This window comes from Mytilus trossulus, chromosome 2 (genome assembly GCF_036588685.1).
Source record: "Mytilus trossulus isolate FHL-02 chromosome 2, PNRI_Mtr1.1.1.hap1, whole genome shotgun sequence".
In the NCBI taxonomy this organism is placed as follows: domain Eukaryota; kingdom Metazoa; phylum Mollusca; class Bivalvia; order Mytilida; family Mytilidae; genus Mytilus; species Mytilus trossulus.
This window is the reverse complement of record NC_086374.1, coordinates 15,308,578-15,330,183: the sequence shown is the minus strand read 5'-3', so window position 1 is coordinate 15,330,183 and position 21,606 is coordinate 15,308,578. Positions and strand designations below refer to the sequence as shown.

Genomic DNA, 21,606 nt, shown 5'->3' with positions numbered 1-21,606 from the left:
CGGGAATTTAAAACGCAGCCGTGATTTCTAAGAGACAAGTTTAGATTGGACTTACATATTCGCCACATGTATGGTTCGGCCTATTGTCACAGATGCATAGGCGATGAACACAAAAGGCTTATAGTACAACTCGGGTAAAAAGGGTCTGTAATAGGTAGATTATGAAAATAACCCGTTTCGTAAATATACAACAACACTAATTAATATTTTCTGCCTAAAATTAAGTTTTACATATATGTAATTTTTATATGTTTTAATATTAGTGTTGCTGAAAGGAATGTTTTCAAATGTTGTATGTGTATATAAAGCTTTGAGATGATCAATTTTGACTTCGTTCATCACAGAAGAGACGTTTAAAAATTGTCAAAATACACATCTGGTGCAGAAAAATAGATATCGTTAACTACATGTATCACTTGGTCAATAGCTCAGCTGATGGTTGACTGTTCAACGGTCCCCTAGGGTATCACCAGTCAAGCCTTGAAACCAGTTATTCGGTCTTGCATAAAAATACGGATATGATTCTATTAAAATGTGCTGTAATCCTATTTAGTTAAGAATTTACTCTGAAATAAGGAATATATATCACTCACATTGATAAGCTCTTCAATATAAAAAAAAAAGAGTAGACGTTGTATGATAACAAGTAAGAGAACTATTCGCCAAAGTTCAAATGAAATGCGGTCTTCAGCAATAACAAAAAAAAACATAACGTATAGTCGGCTATACTAGGCCCTGATATGAAAAATATGAAACAATTCAGTTGAGAACTCTAATTAACGGCCTAGTTTATACAAAAAAAAACATTTTCGACGAACAAAAACAACAGACGTGAAACAACGATAACCACTGAACTACAGACTCCTGACTTTGGATAGGCACATAAAGCATGTGATGGGGTTAAACATATCGATGAGCTCTCAACCCTCCCTACACCAGGGATAGTGGTGTTACAACACAACACAAGAACAAACTATAAAAATCAATTGAAAAGCACGTGACTCGTCAGATCGATACAAAACAAAGAACCATCAAACAAAAACACAACCCAGACGTGTCAGGGTATCTATAAATCCATCACAACAAAAATGATGCAAAGTACTAGTATGAGAATACTCGCAGTTACTTACAGCTAGTTCAAAATTAATAACAATCTATAAAATAATCCTGTATCTAAGACTTAAATTCTTGTATAACTAAGTTAAAGATTTTCAAATATTCAAGCCTCGAACATCACTGAGGACAGACAGACAGACAGACAGACAGACAGACAGACAGACAGACAGACAGACAGACAGACAGACAGACAGACAGACAGACAGACAGACAGACAGACAGACAGACAGACAGACAGACAGACAGACAGACAGACAGACAGACAGACAGACAGACAGACAGACAGACAGACAGACAGACAGACAGACAGACAGACAGACAGACAGACAGACAGACAGACAGACAGACAGACAGACAGACAGACAGACAGACAGACAGACAGACAGACAGACAGACAGACAGACAGTTTGAGACCCCATACCTTTAAGGAGATTTTTTTAAGGGTTCCGCGGAACCCAGTGTCTCGCCTACTTTATGAATCTAATAAATGTTTGTAGGACTTAAACTGCAGATTGCATGTAATGTTAATATATAGAAAAACAGGAAATTTATTTTAGAAAATGTCCTTCTAGATACTAGCTTTTGATCATAAAAAAAGCTTCTGTCCAAGATTGGTAGAAATCAAGGATAGTTTAAGAAAGTTATTAAATTTCCAAAAACTTTATCCACAGAGTGAATGTAATATTAAATGGTAGAAAATAGTCCATTTATAAGTAAAATGCGGACAAAGAGGGGTTTTAAAAAAAATCTCGATACTATTTTATGATAATAAATAAACTTCGGTCCAAGTTAAGTGGAAATCCTTTTTTTTTTAAATAAAAAAAAATTAACCACAGAGTGAATATTTGTTGACGCCGCCGCCGACGACGACGACTACGACGACGGAATGTCGGATCGCTTTTTCGATAAAAAGGGGCCTCGGTGGCCAACTGACTAGGTTAGTAAGTTTTCAAGTTTCTTTTAAAGTTCCGTGGTTTTCTCCGAGCACTTCGGCTTCCTCCACCCAAAAAGCCATAAAATGGCGCTTAAAAGGGGCGTTAAAACACCAACAATCAATCACTAATGAGAGGGGGGCAAGGGGTTTAGCTGTTATGCAAGACAAGACAAGACAATATTTTATTTGAGTCTCACTTCTTCTAAAACATTTACATAATATTACAATTTAAATAATACAATATAAAACAAGAGCCACTCTAAAAAGAGTTATGAGAGACTATAAAAAATGGTATATACATGCACATATATTTATATATATATATAAATTTATTCAAAAACCAGTTGTTGGCATGACACGGGTTATGTTCTTCTCATATATGTTATGATGGTATGATACTAAACCCCTAACGGGAAGGATTGTGCCTGATATTCATATGATGAAATCATAATCTTTCAATCATTTTAACTGAAGTCTGGAGCTGGCATGTCAGTTAACTGCTAGTAGTCTGTTGTTATTTATGTATTGTTGTCATTTTGTTTATTTTCTTTGGTTACATCTTTTGACATCAGACTCGGACTTCTCTTGAATTGAATTTTAAATGTTCGTATTGTTATGCATTTACTTTTCTACATTGGCTAGAGGTATAGGGGGAGGGTTGAGATCTCATAAACATGTTTAACCCCGCCGCATTTTTGCGCCTGTCCCAAGTCGGGAGCCTCTGGCTTTTGTTAGTCTTGTATTTTTTTAATTTTAGCTTCTTGTGTACAATTTGGAAATTAGTATGGCGTTCATTATCACTGAACTAGTATATACTTGTTTAGGGGCCAGCTGAAGGACGCCTCCGGATGCGGGAATTTCTCGCTACATTGAAGACCTGTTGGTGACCTTCTGCTGTTATTTTTGTTTTTTTTATATGGTCGGGTTGTTGTCTCTTTGACACATTCCCCATTTCCATTCTCAATTTTATACATAAAACATAAAACAAATTAAAAGTATACAAATGTTAAGAATAACATAAAACAATGCTGTTATGGGGCATTTTAATTCTTTGTTATCTGTTATTCTGAAAATATATTTGCTGTTAGCTGTTATTGTCGTATTCTCTGTTAGCTGTTATTGGGCTTTTAGTTTTTTTGTTGTCTGTTATTTTATTGTGATAATGTATTTGCTGTTAACTGTTATTGAAAATTGTAATGTTATCCATTAAGGATTCTATTAACATATACCCATTACAGAAGTGAGGTCCAGGACAATTCCAGTACATCTTATAATTATCCTTTGTAATACATTCCATTTTTTTTGGAAAATTTATTTAGAAGTATCTTATTTTTTTGTATGAGGAGGATAATGTTCGTTGTTTCCCGTACAAACATATTAAATTAGAATAATTTTTAATATGAAAAAAAGGAAAAAATATGGCTAGGAATATCTGACAAGGATCTCAATTAAGGACTAGGTTCTTACAACCAGCTAACCTTTTATAGTATATGGTACATAGACTCAGCTCTTTTTAAAGCAGAACGAAATACATTGTACAATGAAACGGTTCCCACCATGTACTGGGTTCCGAAGCTGCACATAACTCATTACAATCAAAGGTTTATTTCGTCTTCAAGCCATTGTTACCCTACTGCACTATGTATTCTACTTACTAGTAGACTTGGAAAAATCAAAAACCTGATAATTTTTTTTACAAATAAGGCCTTTGAAAATAGTGGAATAAAGTACTTTTGGAGTGTCAAAATTGGTCCGAGGTACTTGATAAATTGCATGCTTTTAATTGGTGTTTTTGATTTTTCTACCCTATATACAAATAAACAGCTACGCCATGAGCGCATGATCATCCCGTCGCCTTTTTTAAATATTCGATAACATCTCAATGTCATATCAGATATTCACAAAAACTGAAAGGGAGCTTCAGTAAGGCAATATATATCATGTATATAAACAATACATCAAAGTATCATGAGAACTGCTAAAAACATTTTTGAGATATTATCCGAAAACTGGAAAATACCATCTTTTTTAATGAATAAACCCCTTAATTGAATAACATAAAATCGAAAATTAATAAAAAATCGAAAGGGCGCTTACAACAATAGACAAAAATAATTCAGCAAAGTTTCATGAGAACTACTGAAAACGTGTTTGTGTTAATGTCCGCAAACTAGAAAATCCCCCCTCTTCAATTAATAAAACCCCTTAACTCGGAAACGTAAAATCTTAAATTTATATTGAGCTCATGTCAATAGATATAATCAATTCATCAAAATTCTTTGCAAATTTGTGAAAGGATTGTTGAGATATTATCAGAAAACTGAAGAAAAAAGCACCATTTTTATTGAATAAAACCCCGTTACTCAGAAGATCTAAAATTTATTAAAAAAAAAACGACAGGGAGCTCACGTCAATAGATATATCAATTTCCCAAAGTTTTATGTAAATTGGTTAAAGAGTGTTTGAGTTTATGTCCGACATGTTGACGAAGAACGGACAAGAATATACCAAATACATATCTAGATACATAATTCTAAAACCCATGTTCATAGAAAATGGAATTCATTACAAAGGATTATACCCGTAATAAGAAATACCGGATTTGTCAAGGACCCGACTTATTTGAATATTTCATTTACTGTTATCTGTTTTTGTCCATTTTAATTCATAAGCCAAATCAATTTGCTGTTTTGCTGTTATTTGGAACCCCCTTGCCCCCCTTACTAATATGCAATTATTAAAATGAATTGCTAACAGGCATATTTTGTTAATTACTATTGTGTACACCTTTTGAATTTAATTATGAGCAATTTGTACCTTAAAATAAATTAATCTTTGCATTGGTAGTATGTCTAATTGTGTACAACACATTTTCGTTTTAAATTAATGCTCAATTTGAATTTTTGAACATTTGAATGCAGGCAGAAATATTTAAATATATGGAATCAATTACGTTAGTCATGTAAATACTTGATGAATTATACCTGGATACAATTATAATAGATTAAATATCTCATATATAATATTGGTATTTGAAAACTTGAAGAACGACTAATAACCAGAGACTTATAAGATTATATAATACAACTACATACTATATATTTCTCTGTAATAACTACCAAATTCGTAATAGATTTTGTGTTTGATTAAGAAATACAATATTTATGTTTAGTGCTTTTGTTTGATCTGTAACATAATAAAATAACCTTTGATATATCAATGTATCTGCCTGTCCCAAGTCAAGAGCCTGTAATTCAGTGGTTGTCGTTGTTGATGTGTAAATATTAGTTTTGTTTTTCGTTCATTTTTATGTTACATAAATCAAGCCGTTCGTTTTCTTGTTTGAATTGTTTAACATTTGTCAATTCGGGACATTTTAACGCTGACTATGTGGTATGGGGTTTGCTTATTGTTGAAAGCCATACGATGACCTGTAACTGTTAATTTCTGTGTAATTTTAGTCTCTTGTGAAGAGTTGTCTTATTATCTTCTTTTGTTATATTTGGTACTATTTTCGTATATTTCTTATTTTCTTCTTTTCAAGTTTTTCCAACTTTAAAATTAACGTCACTGAATGTTAAATTAAATTTAATTTGTACACTATAAAAAAATCTTTCATAAAAACAATGCAAAAAAGTGATATAGGTTAAAGCACAGACAGTTTTAAATTGGACCAATAATTTGATACTCATAAATCCTTGGTTGAACATTTGGCAAACAGCTAGTATAAAATTGCAGTTGATTTTTTTTAATAAAAACTTATTCAAGAGTAAATAGTGGGATTAATGCTAGTATACTGGGACTAATGCTAGTATAATAGTCACAGGAAAATATGAGTAATAAACCTATCAAAATTCATTTAATAATTTCAGTCTTTTTATTTATCTTTGAGTTGTTGAATAATAATTTTAAATTACACAATTCGTTGTGTTGCGAAATCCTATCGTCAGTAAAATCCTTATTAACAGTAGTTTGGACATGTCGGATAGGGATTAAATAGATGATTTTATTCCAAAATCAACACACATTGAAATTTAATCTTGATTTTTAATCTTAAATGTTATGAGTGTCAAAATACCGTTAATGATTATTATCGCTATGGGACACGTGTAAACAAATTAACCGGTAACATTTAAATATCTTGATCGACATTCTCGGGACTTTTCTTAATTATTTGAACGAAAAGTCCGAGGACTTCGAATTAGTATCTTGTTGTCCCTCACTTTCAACCAATAGAAAACCAAGCTTTTGATTGCTGTTCCTAGCAACGACTTTGGATTTCGTATAAATACAAGAAGTTATGAAGCAAACATTATTATACCTTATTTCTCACACGACACCTCAAGTCACAGTGAGCGAAGGACTTTTTGTTTTTATTTCAGTAACAGAACAACTAAATCGTCAACATGGTAAGTCAATTTTAATATTAACACTATTTTTTGGTTTTCTTTTGTAATTACTTATTTAAGAAAATGATTATTTCGATACAAGAACAGTATAAATGACAAGTTTCTTTTATCTTTTATTTTACGCTTGGGTTTTTTTCAATTAGAATTGAATAAAATTTTAAAGATAAGTAAAGTGAAAAAAAAAATGAAATGGAAGATTTCTAATCTATAGATACTTCCTTATAATCAAACATTTGATGGTTTTTCATTGCAATAGCTGATTTGTCTGACTGTTCCACTGAGGTTGTTATATCAGCGTTCCTGTGTTTCAAAAAATAGATTAAAAATAGTGTCAATCTTTATTTATTTTTGGTTCAATTCAAAATATTTGCTTATATAAAAAAATAATGTTAATTTCTTAAGTGTATGTCAAATACCAGAATAGCATGACTAAGACGTTCATGTCAGCTGTAATTCATAGGAAAATGTTAATGCCAAATGTTGTTGATAATTTCATGTTCTTAACTGTCTGTATGTGCTTTTTCAGCGAGAATGTATTTCCATCCACGTCGGACAGGCCGGAGTCCAGATTGGTAATGCCTGTTGGGAATTGTACTGTTTGGAGCACGGCATCCAACCTGATGGTCAGATGCCCTCAGACAAGACCATTGGTGGTGGTGATGACTCCTTCAACACCTTCTTCAGTGAGACTGGAGCTGGCAAACACGTACCAAGAGCTGTCTTTGTCGATCTTGAGCCAACAGTAGTCGGTAAGTTGAAGATTCAGTACTTTTTTTTAAATAACTTATTTTGGTATCACAGAAAAAATAGTCGAAATATAATAGCCTATGATTAAATTATTCCGTCATGTGAGATGAGTGAACTTCATTTGAACTATTAAATTTACATACAAATTTACTGTTTAATTTTGTCAAAAATTTTCAGTTCTATCAAACTTGGTCATAAAACGCGTAATACATTGAAAAAATTCACACTTTTACTAACATGATCATACATGTTTAAATTCTTTTGTAATTGTTTTCCATTCATGTTTTATTTGATTGACCAGTTATTATCCTTATCGTTAAATATACACTCAAGTGGTTCATTGATTTTATTTAAATGTAAAAGTTACAATTAAGTTTATAATAAAACATTATGCAAAGAAGGTCTTGATGGGGTGTCCTTCGTTTGTGATTTTTTAATTTTCTGGGCAATTTTCTCTGGTATTTATCCGTTTTCCCTTTTTTTTTTCCTTTTTTTATATGATGAATATTAGTTTCTCAATACTCACATTTCTTTTTTTTACCACTTTTCTCTGTTTTTTTTCCAAATATTATCTATTCTGTAAATCCTCATCCAAATACCATATGATTGAAATACTAGAAAAAGTTCTTCTTATTAATTATACTTTTTATTTACAATTTCAGATGAGGTCAGAACTGGTACTTACCGTCAACTTTTCCACCCAGAACAACTGATCACTGGAAAGGAGGATGCCGCTAACAACTATGCCAGAGGTCACTACACCATCGGTAAGGAAATCGTCGACTTGGTATTGGACAGAATCCGTAAATTGGCTGATCAATGTACCGGTCTACAAGGTTTCCTCATCTTCCACAGCTTCGGTGGTGGTACCGGATCAGGATTCACTTCACTTCTCATGGAGCGTCTCAGCGTCGACTATGGAAAGAAATCAAAATTGGAGTTCGCTATCTACCCAGCCCCACAGATCTCCACCGCTGTCGTTGAACCATACAACTCCATCTTGACCACCCATACCACCCTTGAGCACTCAGACTGTGCTTTCATGGTAGACAATGAGGCCATCTACGATATCTGCAGACGTAACTTGGACATCGAGAGACCAACATACACCAACTTGAACAGACTCATTGGTCAGATTGTCAGCTCGATCACTGCATCACTCAGATTCGATGGTGCACTCAACGTCGATTTGACTGAGTTCCAGACCAACTTGGTACCATACCCACGTATTCATTTCCCATTGGCTACATATGCCCCAGTCATCTCTGCCGAGAAGGCATACCATGAACAGCTCTCCGTTGCCGAGATCACCAATGCTTGTTTCGAACCAGCTAACCAGATGGTAAAATGTGATCCACGTCACGGAAAGTACATGGCCTGTTGTATGTTGTACAGAGGTGATGTTGTACCAAAGGACGTCAACGCTGCCATTGCCACAATTAAGACAAAGAGAACCATCCAGTTCGTCGACTGGTGTCCAACAGGTTTCAAGGTCGGAATTAACTACCAACCACCAACTGTTGTACCAGGAGGTGATTTGGCTAAAGTACAGAGAGCCGTCTGCATGTTGAGCAACACAACCGCCATTGCTGAGGCCTGGGCTCGTCTTGACCACAAATTTGACTTGATGTACGCCAAACGTGCTTTCGTCCATTGGTACGTCGGAGAAGGTATGGAGGAAGGAGAATTCTCAGAAGCCCGTGAAGATTTGGCTGCTCTTGAGAAGGATTACGAAGAAGTTGGAGTTGACTCCGTAGAGGGTGAAGGTGAAGAAGAAGGAGAAGAATATTAAACAGTGATATAAGAACAATAACATTTTGAAATTACGATAACATTACCATCCCAACAGTGTCAAAACACAACCTTACGCACACTGTAAAGAAATAGAACTTTATAGGATCGTTTACATCTTTGAACGTTGAAATATGTTGTTAAATTGTTGACATAAACTTGCTATAAGACTAAAAATAAAAGTTTATTGTACTGATATATACTTGTTTTGCTTATTTTCTGCTTGACTTGGGTTGTTTATGACAACATAGCGAATTTAACTTCTTCAAAATACTGGTATGCATTGGAATAGTTTATACTTTCCCGAACATTTGTGTTGTGTTAGTTTGTTTTTGTTGATCAATTAAAGGGCTAAAAGTTTGTTTCCGTGAGAAACTACTAATTGTTCAAAGAATACACACATACTAAGAGGTGCGGTTTTTGGTGTTTCCAATGTAATCTTGTAACAGTATATTGGTACAAAAGCTAGATTTATCTCTTTCAGTCTTTTCAAACAGGACTTGTCTCACATTGTTCATGTCGGTTTCCTTTTAAGCTTAATATATGGCATAGGTTATCTCATTGTTGAAGGCCAAACGGTGACCTATAATTCCTTACTCATCTTTTGAGCTTTTGTGGATAGACCATATCCAATCGTACTAGAATACAGATAATTTGTCTAAACTTTTATCACAAATCTTGTAAGCAATGCTAAGACACATGATATGTACACTATTTTAATCAGACTGCATCATATTTTCTTATTACGATGATACATACATTTTTTATTATGCGAACAAAAGGGGTACACAGAATACGATAACACAACAACCTTAATAAATACAAGATGAAGTGTGGTTGTCAATGGAGAAACTTCCAGTTGTAAATTCGTTGATTTCTAGTTTTAAATTATATAATTACATCAACCCATGAAAAAGCGTAAATACTTACAGAAATCACAATTGGTTTCTATGTAGGTTAATTGAGACTAAAAAACTACTTGTATTGATACCGTATAAAGTCAGTGCGACGTTGTTTAATAAAGTTTTTATTAAAAATAACCATTCTATTCACAAGAAGGCTATCAAATACACATTGGCTTTTTTGAGGCGTCGACAGTATTTAAAAACAACTGAAATTTAAAACATACCATCTTGATTGAGAACAAACAATCTGGGTTTTTATTGTTGTTTGCTTATAACATCTAGTGGTTTACATTTCATGCACGTTCAGGACGTATATAAGGGGATTGATTTTCAAAAACAAAAACCAACTACATGTATACGACTTTTAAAGAAACAAATTGATCTATCGACTCAAAAGACCGAAGACGGCATTACACGTACATATAGAATCATATTCAAAAAGCAATGGTCGTTACAGACAAACGTTCACCTAATCTGTCCCAGTCAATTGGATAATTTAGGTCGTCAATCAATGGCCAGGACCACATTGTTTTGAATATGATTCTATTTACATTTAATGTTGTCGACCGTTCTCGTATATCAATGCCTTGCTCATTAGATTCGTTATATTAACACGAAAAGATGAAGTAAACAAAGCAATGGGAACAGAACAAAAAGCTTCATCAAAAGCCTGTCCAATGTTTAGTTATTGAAAAACGTCTATTTCATAGTATCAAGTTCTAAATAACCCCTGGTCTCGAACAAGTCATGTATATTATAAATGTAACAGTAACTACCAAATGTCTGCACTGAATAACAAATTCTAAACATGAACAAAACATTAGCGTAAGGAACATCTACAACCATCAACGACGCGAGGTTGTCGATTTTGGAAATGTACACACAGAAAAATCAAGGTTTGTGTGTACTCAGCCCTTCTAATACTTGAATAAACTAGCTTGAATCAATACAGAGAAAAACGCACTATTAAAATCAACACAGAGAAAGGGACACCATATCACTAAAAAAATAAGGGGATAGATTACCAATGAGAAAACTGCACCAGAGAGTAAAGACGTGAACGTAAACAAGCGAAGATCATCGTATAACCTTTAACAACGAGGAACCCATTGTAAAGTAAGATATACAATTCTCAGACATGACAAAACTTTAAACAATTCAAACGAGAAACCCAAAGGCCAGACCTAAGATAAAACTCAGCGACAATAAACGAAAAACAAATATGACAGACATCAACAAACGTCTTCCTCTGACTTTCAGGCATCTGAATTGGGACAAACATAAACAAAAAGGGGCGGTGTTTAATATGTTTTCGAAATCCCAACCCTTCCCTATCCAGAGACAATTGTGTAACTGCACAACAAACAGTAAATTAGATTAGCAGGAAGCACAAAAATAAGTACCGATATAAGAGTACTCACCATCTTCCCCACGATCTCTTCGTCAAAACCCATTGTGATAACTCTTAGAGGTAATCATATCATATCTCCAGGCCATATTTGCAATTGTTATATTTTCTTTTTATAAGAATTTACACACAAAAAACGAGAATTCATTATCTCTCCACGCCTTATTTGCAATTGTTATATTTTCTTTTTATAAGAATTTACACACAAAAAACGAGAATTTCATTATCTCTCCAGGCCTTATTTGCAATTGTTATACTAGTATTTTCTTTTTATAAAAAATTTCCACACAAGCACGAGATTTCATTATCAAACAAGCTTTGAATCCCCATGCTTACCCTTCAATGATTCCATACATCAAACATAACTGACCAATTGCTATTAGTATTCCAGAAACAGACCGATACCCAAACTTAAACATTGACTAATGAACAATGAAAACGAGGTCAAGGTCAGATGAAACATGTCAGACAGACAAGTTCACCTTACAAGCATTCTATAAACCACATATAGTTGACAAATATTGATGGTCAAACTTTATAGTCGATGTCCTGTAAATAAAATGAAAAACTTTGCTTTTAATAAATATACTGATATAGCAGTTACCCAGGTGATTTTTCAATTAGAAGAGGCAAAGTGATGGCAAATACACACTTAGTCCTTCATGAAAGGGGTAGATAATTCTGGTGCAATAACTCCTTAACAGGTAAGTTTTTTTTCTTAAATGTTCAATATAAGATACCAAATCACAGCCAAAAACTGCAAAAATCTGTTATTTTAGTGGCAATTACTCAAAACAGGTTTTACATTTTTCTCCACTTTGATGGGTAGTGTAGTGCTGGTCATTTATTAAATTCACCCATATAACCTTGCTCCTATAGTTGTGAAGATAGAAGTAAGACTAAAAATTGGTATAAATTATTCATTCAGGGGCAGTTACTTCTTGTTTGATTGTCAAAATTTTCTGAAATGTTTGGGATAGATAGAACAAACCATGTTGTTGCTTTTGGCTATTTCATTTTTTATTTACTTATATTTTAGGTGAATACTCGAAAATTATAAACTCGATTATTGGTTAATGACTAATACTAGCCTTACTTTACAAGTAAAATAATATAGGGTTACTGCATGAATATTGTCTTGGGTAGAATTTTATATTGCACAAGCTTGTGCAATATATGTTCTATGAGGGACAATATTCCCCAATATTCATGCAATAACCCTTTTATTGTATAGCAATATATTTAAAAATAAAAATTGGTTTAAACTAAGATTTTGTCGTTGATGACGTCATGAATTTTCAAGATTTATTGCACTAGTGCAATTTTAGAATTTATTGCACGGTAACTTTTGGTTACTTTCTGTTGGAAATATTATATTGCTATACAATAATAAGTATTGGTGCATACTTATTTAATAGTATACATATTGTATTTTTTTTTTATTTGCCAATCCCTGGGTTGAACTTTGACTTTCTTTTCTGAGAAACAAGTATTGATCTATAGTGCAGTAAATATCTATATCTCAGACTGTGGCTTGATGTACATCTAAATTGGAAATTTAGTGAGGGAAATAAGGAGGTCGAAAAGAACACAACCTTCTGCACACTAAATACAAAGTTCATTGCATGTGGCGGTATGGATTATGACATGTTTACACAACTATATGAAAGTCTTGTTCAGTCTGTTTCATTATACAGATCAAGAATTTGGGGCATTTCAGAACACAGTAATTTAGAAATGGTTCAAAACAAAGTGTGCTGATACTACCTGGGTGCTTCAAGAACTCTTCAAGTCTAGCTATAAATAGAGATATTGGATGGTCCACAGTCTGACTCAACAATATCTTTTTTTTAACTCTTAAAATATGACCTGACAAAAAGTCAGTGATGTAAAAGACCAGTTCAATAGTAAAGATGATAAAAATAGATTAAGTTACTTTAAGATCAATAGAATCTGTCAGGGGCGTAGCCAGAGAGAAATGATCTGCAAGCAACTATCGCCGATCATGACGAATTGTAATAGATACAAGTCACTGTTAGTCTTCATTTCCAATAAAACTTTAATTTTCAAACCAAATGCCGCTATTTAATGGCATTACATCATTAAAAAAAGCGATTGCATATATGTGTTTCCTTTAAACATTTAACTTATAAATTTTTATTTTGCATACCGAATTGATGTGCACGCAACTGCATGTTGGCGTATAGGGAGCTACGCCCCTGTCTGTTAATAGAACTCTATCAAACTTTTGTTGTGGCTCTTGACCAATTTCTATTGATACAGGACATTACACCAGGCTATATAATCACCAAGACATTTCACATTCATCTCAACAATATTGCAGACATCCAAATTGTTAACTGTGCGTTCGTTTATTCTACATTGGCTAGAGGTATAGGGGAGGGTTGAGAATTCTCTAGAGGTTCTCACAAAGCATGTTTAACCCTGCCACATTTCTGTGACTGTCCAAGTCAGGAGCATCTGGCCGTTGTTAGTCTTGTATGTTTCTTATTTTTATGTTTGGGAGTAAAGTATGCTGTCAATTTTGTACTAAACTTGTACACCTTTTTATTTAGGAGCCAGCTGAGGACTACCCTGGGTGCTGGATTTCCTCGCTGCATTAGACCCATTGATGGCCTTTGGCTGTTATTTGCTCTTAGTTTGGGTTGTTGTCTCCGACATATTCCCCATTTCCATTCTTATTTGTATGAACTAGTTAGGTATAGAAAGCAAAAACATTCTTAAACATTGACCAGGGAGCATTTTCCCATAAATAGTGATGTAACAACACATGTACATAACTGTGACACCATCAAACCTGTGTAGTCAATATAATACTCTAAAAGGGCTCATCAATAACAATAAAGAATCACATGAAAAATATTAATTTATTATCCTTCACAACTGTGTGAAGGGTTAACTGTACATTCTCTCTCTCACATTCACACTTAAAACATTGTCTGGTCCATTAAAATGAAAGACTTATATAAAATACCAATAAACATCGCGTCAATACATATTCTTTTGATTCCATATACAGTTGATTCTTTAAATAAACTTCCATTACACCAAATTTAATTACCTAATTTCAATAACTATTTTCTAAGAAGAAATTTCATTCTTAAGAGTATAATAGGGAATTTGCCATTGACACTAGCATTTAAAATGGCTAATATTATTGTCAGTCTAACAAAATCCTAAAAAAGAAAATGGAAATTAAAATTTTTCTCAACAATCGATCTTCAGAATACTAAAATAACATATTATGAACACAATATTTTTTTTTACCAAATGAAATTAGTATCATTTAACTGATACATTACTTTACAATGATACAATAACATACAAGTAATTTACAGACTCCAAAAAGACGATTTCAAAGGAAGAAAATAGAGAATAGATAAGAAAATGTATAGAAAAAGTGAAATAAGTTCAAAGGACTGTGGATTTCTATAGTACAGGAATAACACTGAAATGAAAATTTGTGTGTCTTCCTTCTTTACTCAAGTTAACGATGTCAATAGGTGAATGAATTTGGTCACCCTGATCATTTAATATCACAAGTGGATGGATTCAAAGACCAACACATAAGTTGCATAGATTTTCTGATTTGATCAAGTTTTGATTCATTGTACTATGTTTAATCCTATTTATAAACCTTTTATCTAAAAAGAAAAAAAATGTCCCCCATTGATGTTGGTTGGAGGGAGAGATGGGGTTTATAGAGTGACAAGAACAGTAATCTATATTCCAAATGTTGTTACTTTAAATAGAAGTTTATAAAACTGACAACAAAAAACTTGATATTCCGACAATAAATATTTTGGCATACTTGCCACAAATAAAATGTGCTTCTTTTACAGCTGAATATATAAAAGTCTTAATATTACAAGCATAATTCTGTAAAAAATTTCCTAAGATATACAACATTTAAAATCTCATGATTAAGAAACAATTTATCTAAAATGTAAAGGACATGATTGACCAGATTGACCAGATTGTAGACGGACCAACTCACACTTTTGCATAAAACGTGAATCACACAGTCACACATTACCCTTCAATACACAAACAACTGACACATTTCACTTTCTGTACAATCATTTCATAAAATACAAATCAGTAACAATTCTCACATATCAAACAGCCTGCTCTTTAGGAGCAAACATAGGGGAGATAATATACTGTAATTTGAAAGACATCTAGAGTTTTCTCCCCTCATTTGCCTTTCTTCCCCATTTTGGCAAAGAAATAAAATTAAATTAAAATCTTCATGTAAGACAACCTAATTACATCTTGTAAAATCAATTGGGACAATCTTGGCACCAAAATATTAGGTTGTACCAGATAACTTGCACATCTTGAAAAAGTAAAATCTTTTTCCGATCACCGTCAGTAATGTTAAAAGGATGTGCAAATCACTGATTATACAACACTTTCTAGCACTTATTAACTAAAATAAATCTTATTGCTAAAATATAAAAATTTCAATAAAATTGAACAATTAACAATCTTCATCACACCCATTATTTTCTGGTGTTATTCTAAAAATACAACAAATAAAACCGATGTCATGCTGATGCAATATAGCCTAGATTCACATCTGTTTAAAGTTTTATAATATTGTGACGGGAGTTTAGTATGTTCAACTACCAAGTTTAAATAATGATCCCATGTGTGCTTTTTAAAAATAAATCCCTTGATGACTTGCTTGTTTGCTTGAAAACTTACTGTGTGAGCTAAGTTGTATAAGAAAATCTATTTTCAGAAAAAAAATCATATGGGACTACAAAACTGGTGGCTAATTCAACTTCGATTTTAAAATTTAAAAATTTTCAAAATTAATAATTTCATTTAACAAAACCATAGTATGAGCTACTGGTAATAATCATTAACTTTCAAAGCTCAATATTTGATGCAACCAAAATTTTATAACTTGCACATGGAAAAACATTTGGTAAATATACACGTTTATTGAAACAGGAAGTATATTAAACAGAGATTCCTCAGTATACCTTTCTGAAATGAAATCCAGTACTAAGTATCCAAAAACACTAAATTTAAATTATTTATAAAAGATTTAAAGGGGCACTAGCTGTCAAATTCATGGTCACAGATTTGACTAAAATTCTCATATTTGATTTATAACAATGTGAAACATTTATCCAAACTACCAAAAGTAAAAAAGAAACTGTTTACAGAGCATGGGGTAGAGAATATGTAGGTTCGTTTCGTGTGAATTTTAGTCTAGATGCCATCTAATTAACTATCGATTTGACCTCAAATGACCATATAAGCGATGTTAACATAATAAAGATATAAATAGATTAAACCAACACGTGCAATTATATTTTTATAGGTCTGTTTGATTTGATTTTATAGATTAAACATATATGTTTCTATTTGTTTTAAGCGTATAAGAATGATTTTATATGGATCGAATGAGTAATCAAATGGTTTACCGTCGTTTCACTTTCATTGTTGACATTCTTTTTCTTTAAAAATAACAAGTACACGTACAATGCATGCATTGTAAATCTCTAGTTAAGGGTTAAACTTAAGTTCACATGAATACGGATTTAATGAGGTCGACTGATTCACTTGCAAGTGAATTAGGAAATATCAATGTTTCTTCGCTTATTTTGACAAAATTGAACTATTTTGGCTGCTAAAAGCGAATTATTATTTCACTATTTCACTTTCATTATTGATTTATCAAAAAAAAATCTTACTTTAATTTTTTTATATATCTCGTAGCTAGTACCCCTTTAAACGTGTATGTGTAAAAAGAGAGTAAAAATGCAAGACCCCAAAAAAATTATAACTTTTGATTACATGTATGTTTCAAATGTTCCTATATATATAATATATATATGTAAGGAATATTATCTGCTAAAAGTTGGAACACATAATTTTTTATGCAAAAATAGATTTTCTTATAACTGATTTTATGCAGCTTAGAACAGTTTACAGTATTTCCTTTTTACGGAAAATTTAATAATGCAGTGTCAAAATAAATACCATAAGAAGCTTTGTAAGAAAATAACCCCAAAAGACTTGATTTTATACCTCTTTCCAATTATATATGCTGCTTTACCTATCATTCCAACCCATGCCCTTCATTTTCCCCTCTCAATCAAAGTGTGCATAACTAACATGTAAACAGACAATTACACAAGCAGCTAATTACACACAATCATCTGACTCATGTAACAATTAATGTCCATATTTTGCATGGCTGTATTTATATTCAATCAATATTTTACCATTTAATAAAACCCCAAATTGTCATCAATTTACCTTTATCTTTTTTTTAACACTGAAAATGTGCATATATTTTAGTATATTGTGTATAAGTTTCCTTACATATGATTAAACAGAAATATTTATAAAGGGAAAAATTCAAAATAATGTGGGAGTTCAAACAGTTTCTATATTTGAAGAAGTTATTCCATGGATTTATCATACTATCATTTTTTTCAGAAAATATACAAGTATGTTCGATAAGAAAAAAATCTAAATATTTTCTTTTGTAAAGTTGCATTGTGTTTAAAGTTTTAAAATACTTAGTATGAATTAAATTTGTGATTTATTCACAGAAGATGCTACCACCTGCATAATACCCAAATATGATCCCAAAATATTATAAATGTATACATGTGAATAAAGTATGGCAAATATGCTGAAAATAAACACAGCCATCAATAACAATTTACTGGACTTCACAATTTCATGAATTCAAAACAACAATTAACGCTTTTTTGGTTTCCTCCAGGGTAAAGTTCCCTGAACAAAAGAGTCACAGATTGGCAAGTGTCTCTCCCCGTCACAGTTTATCCCCAAATGTGAACGAAGGCTGACTAGGCTGATTAATGCTAGAATTACTGTTTATTCCAATGTGGTTGTAACTACCAGTAGGTCCTTCAATAGGATGTCTGAAATAGAAACATTTGTCTAATTATCATACTTCAACAATAAAATATGTTTCTCAAGCATAGCAACTTAATTCTTATTGAAATATTATTTTAAATACTCAATATGAACATGTACAAAAACAATTCTCATGAAGATTTGTATTATAAATCAAATTAAAAATAAAAGCAATTTTCCTCAACATTATATCACATCTTCTTTTATATATTCATAATGTATCTGAGAAATCAACTAAAATCAGTATCCAACGAATAATAATGAATCCACAGTAAAAGATAAATCTACAAGAAACCTAAAAACATTGTCATTCATAAGCTGATTTAAATCAAGGCACTACAGCGCTGTAAAGACAGTTGACACAAAGTTGTGTTTATGCGATAACAAGTTTTCTAATTTCATCTTATGTATAAGAATAACAACTGATACAAGATAAGTACAATCAAATTCACAAAAAAGACTATAAACATCTGATTTTATTATATTTCAGAATCACAGGGTAAAGTGGTGAGGCTTTAAAGAGAAGTGAATATTTTCTCATTGGTTCTTTAGTGGTTAGTTTTTATCTTGCTTTTTGTATCCTATTTATCTAATTCTTTTTTTTATTGTTCAAATCCAATTTTATTTCATGCTTGGGTATTCCATAACAGTTGTTTCAGTTTACGTCCTAAATTGTCATTTATAGTTACATAATATAATTTTTCCACTTGTCAGGAGCTACCAACTAAATATCTAGCACTGTTGCATATCTAAAGAAAAAAAAAGAAAAAAGGAAAAATAATTATCGTCTAGAAATTAAAGTAAAATAATGAAAACCAATCTGATATATTGATTGTTTTTAATTACAAAATGTATAAATTTAACAAGTTTAAGAGTCATAAATAGAAACAACATAGTATATGAAAGTATATATTTGTAGCTAAGGGGATAAAACCAAATGTCCATTGATGGTGCAATGAATGTCTATTTTTCATTTTTGGGCTCATTATTATTATTTCCTCGTCGCTGTGCCATACATATGTCTTTATTTATTATTGTAAGAATACACATTTTGATCATAGTTGGTCTCTCTCCAATCTGTGGTTTGTATGAATTTTGCAATGATGTATGAAGTAAAGGAGTAGGTTCAGTAAAACCCCTTTTTGGCCCCAAAATATAGTACTTTTACAAAATTATTCAAATGTAATCTTTTAGGTACTTTTTGGAAGGTATAACGCCTCTGCTACATAAATATGGGCTTACTTTGGCATTACAATGCACATATATCGAGTACTTGCTGCTAAATTACTGAAATCATCACAACTTCACCATTTTAGTTAAATTTTAGACGGTTTCCGTCTTAAATGAAAGTGGCCGCATTCATCTGCTCTATGGTCGGGTGGTTGTCGCTTTGACATATTCACCATTTCCTTTCTCAATTTTATGTTCATTCTTGATATTGAAATGTAAGTTGTGTTTAATGATAATACATAACATATATAAAGGTCGAGGATGAACACGGATGCGGCCACTTTCATATTTGACAAAAATCATCTGAAAAGTGAAAGTTTTTGGCATATTTGATAGATTTTTTATATTTAAGCTTGAATGTGAGCGTTTTTAATGTGTGAATCTGTTAAAATCTTTTACAAAAAATAATTGAATCAATCGAAAGACATTTAAGTGTTTAAAAAGTGTACACCATCTTTCGTCAGATGAACTTGAAATTTGAGGCCAAAACCGTCCCTTTCCGGACCTACTCCTTTACAAATTGTAAACAATTTTTGTATGAGGTGGACAGGAATTTAACGCCTTTAATGCAACAATGGACGAAAAGTTAACTCAAGGTAGTTACAATAACTTTAATGAAACAAAACAATTATTTCCTGAAAAATCTGAATTATTACAATAACACAAATCATTTCTCATGGCAGAAAAAAATCTATATTTTCGACTTAAACCAGTGTGGCATGAATCTTTGTTACAAATATGTCAGTCTCATGATAGCATAAAGGCAAAAGCAAGGGTAGGTTTAAGATTTTAATGGGTACTGTGAATTCAGAAATTATTGCTATGTTTTTTATCATTGCAAAAAATGAGAAAGGGTTATAATCATAATAATTTCAACTCACAATTTTTATAAGAAAAAATCAGGATTTTTCTCAATGTCCCAAAAATTAAAATAGCAATTTAGTCTAAAATGAAAAAATCGCAAAAATAAATGCATGTAATAATTTCTGAATTTACCCTAGATTTACAATACTTACCCTTTAGATCTTATAGATGTAGGTTTAAGATAGTCATGTAATGACAACTGCATGACATCTGGTCTTTCCTCTTTCTTATACCTGAGACATGCCCTAATAAAATTCTGAAATTCAAATAGAATTATTCTCAATATTACTGGAAACATATCTTTCATACTGGTCACTTAATTTACGCTAACCATTTACAGGAGAACTGTACTACATATTGCAATATTAAAATTAGTAAATTTAATCATCTCCAATTTGACAGATGGAATCAGAATCCTATATCTTTAAATGCTTCCTCGAGTAATGTTCTACGACAATGTATGAAGTGCTAACGAACAGATAAGGTGTACAATAATAAATCCAAACTATGAAGGGCTCACATAAATCACAACAATTCAACATTATTAAGGTCTTTCAATGGATGAACTGAATGACACATGAATTCCAGTGGTTAGTAGACATACATTTGCTGTTGGTGACACAAGTTCCATGTGTAAGAGGAGATTGATGTTACTGGTTTTTATATTACTGGACCATTTTCAAAACACTTTTGTTAAACTCTAAAGTTGTCTATAATTAGAAGTTTTATTAAATTACCTTTGCCTCAGAACTGACTGGAGGTTTTGATGGAAAATCCACCTCTGTTGCTTTGAGAATTGTATTTTCTTCTAAAATGGCAGCTTGGGATAAATTATGGCCAAATGGCTGAAAGGAAAAAAATAATTAATGTAGTGTGACCAACACATTATGTTTAAATGTAACAAGTCTACACAGGAAATAAATAATCACATGTTAATTGTTTTGAATTTAACCTTCATGCATTCCTAAAATCTGAAATCATATACTGCAAATATAAAAAGCTTGAAACAACAAACACTGAAAGGTATAAAAATAGCATTCATTTTGCACTGGGAACTACAGATTAACAAGAATGTGTCCAAAGTACACTAACATATACTAGATTGATGCAGCTTGCACAATTTATTTTTTCTTCTCTTGACAGGTATTGTAATACACATACACCATTTGGTGTCTTGAATATATTACTATATATCTTATTGATAAATTTCTTGAAATGTTTGTTATGTTCAATGTTATGTTTGTGTATCTCAAAAGTAGTGATCAAGTTTGG

At 32.0% G+C, this 21,606-nt stretch overlaps 2 protein-coding genes across 5 annotated transcripts in view; one reads left to right on the top strand and one right to left on the bottom strand.

The window, feature by feature from the left end:
• Window positions 1-6,303: 6,303 nt before the first annotated feature.
• Window positions 6,304-9,195, top strand: LOC134706580 (tubulin alpha-1A chain). The gene is made up of 3 exons (XM_063565633.1): window positions 6,304-6,459; window positions 6,986-7,208; window positions 7,869-9,195. The coding sequence occupies exons 1-3, from the start codon at window positions 6,457-6,459 to the stop codon at window positions 8,996-8,998; spliced, it is 1,356 nt and encodes a 451-aa protein (XP_063421703.1). The 5' UTR covers window positions 6,304-6,456; the 3' UTR covers window positions 8,999-9,195.
• Window positions 9,196-14,179: 4,984 nt separating this feature from the next.
• Window positions 14,180-21,606, bottom strand: part of LOC134706579 (serine/threonine-protein kinase tousled-like 2) — a 29,044-nt gene continuing 21,617 nt past the window's right edge. For 3 of the 4 annotated variants that reach the window (XM_063565631.1, XM_063565628.1, XM_063565630.1), the window contains exons 19-21: window positions 21,072-21,179; window positions 20,487-20,590; window positions 14,180-18,245 (exon numbers count right to left, since the gene is read on the bottom strand). In XM_063565631.1, coding sequence (XP_063421701.1) covers window positions 18,137-18,245; window positions 20,487-20,590; window positions 21,072-21,179 — 321 coding nt within the window. In that variant the 3' untranslated portion in view covers window positions 14,180-18,136. Of the gene's footprint in view, window positions 18,246-18,929; window positions 18,990-20,486; window positions 20,591-21,071; window positions 21,180-21,606 lie in introns of all 4 variants that reach the window. The other variant, XM_063565629.1, reaches the window with a different exon arrangement.

Coding starts and splice junctions, on each gene's coding strand:
- LOC134706580 (XM_063565633.1), top strand. Junction 7,209..7,868: donor TCTTGAGCCAACAGTAGTCG/GTAAGTTGAAGA, acceptor TTACAATTTCAG/ATGAGGTCAGAACTGGTACT.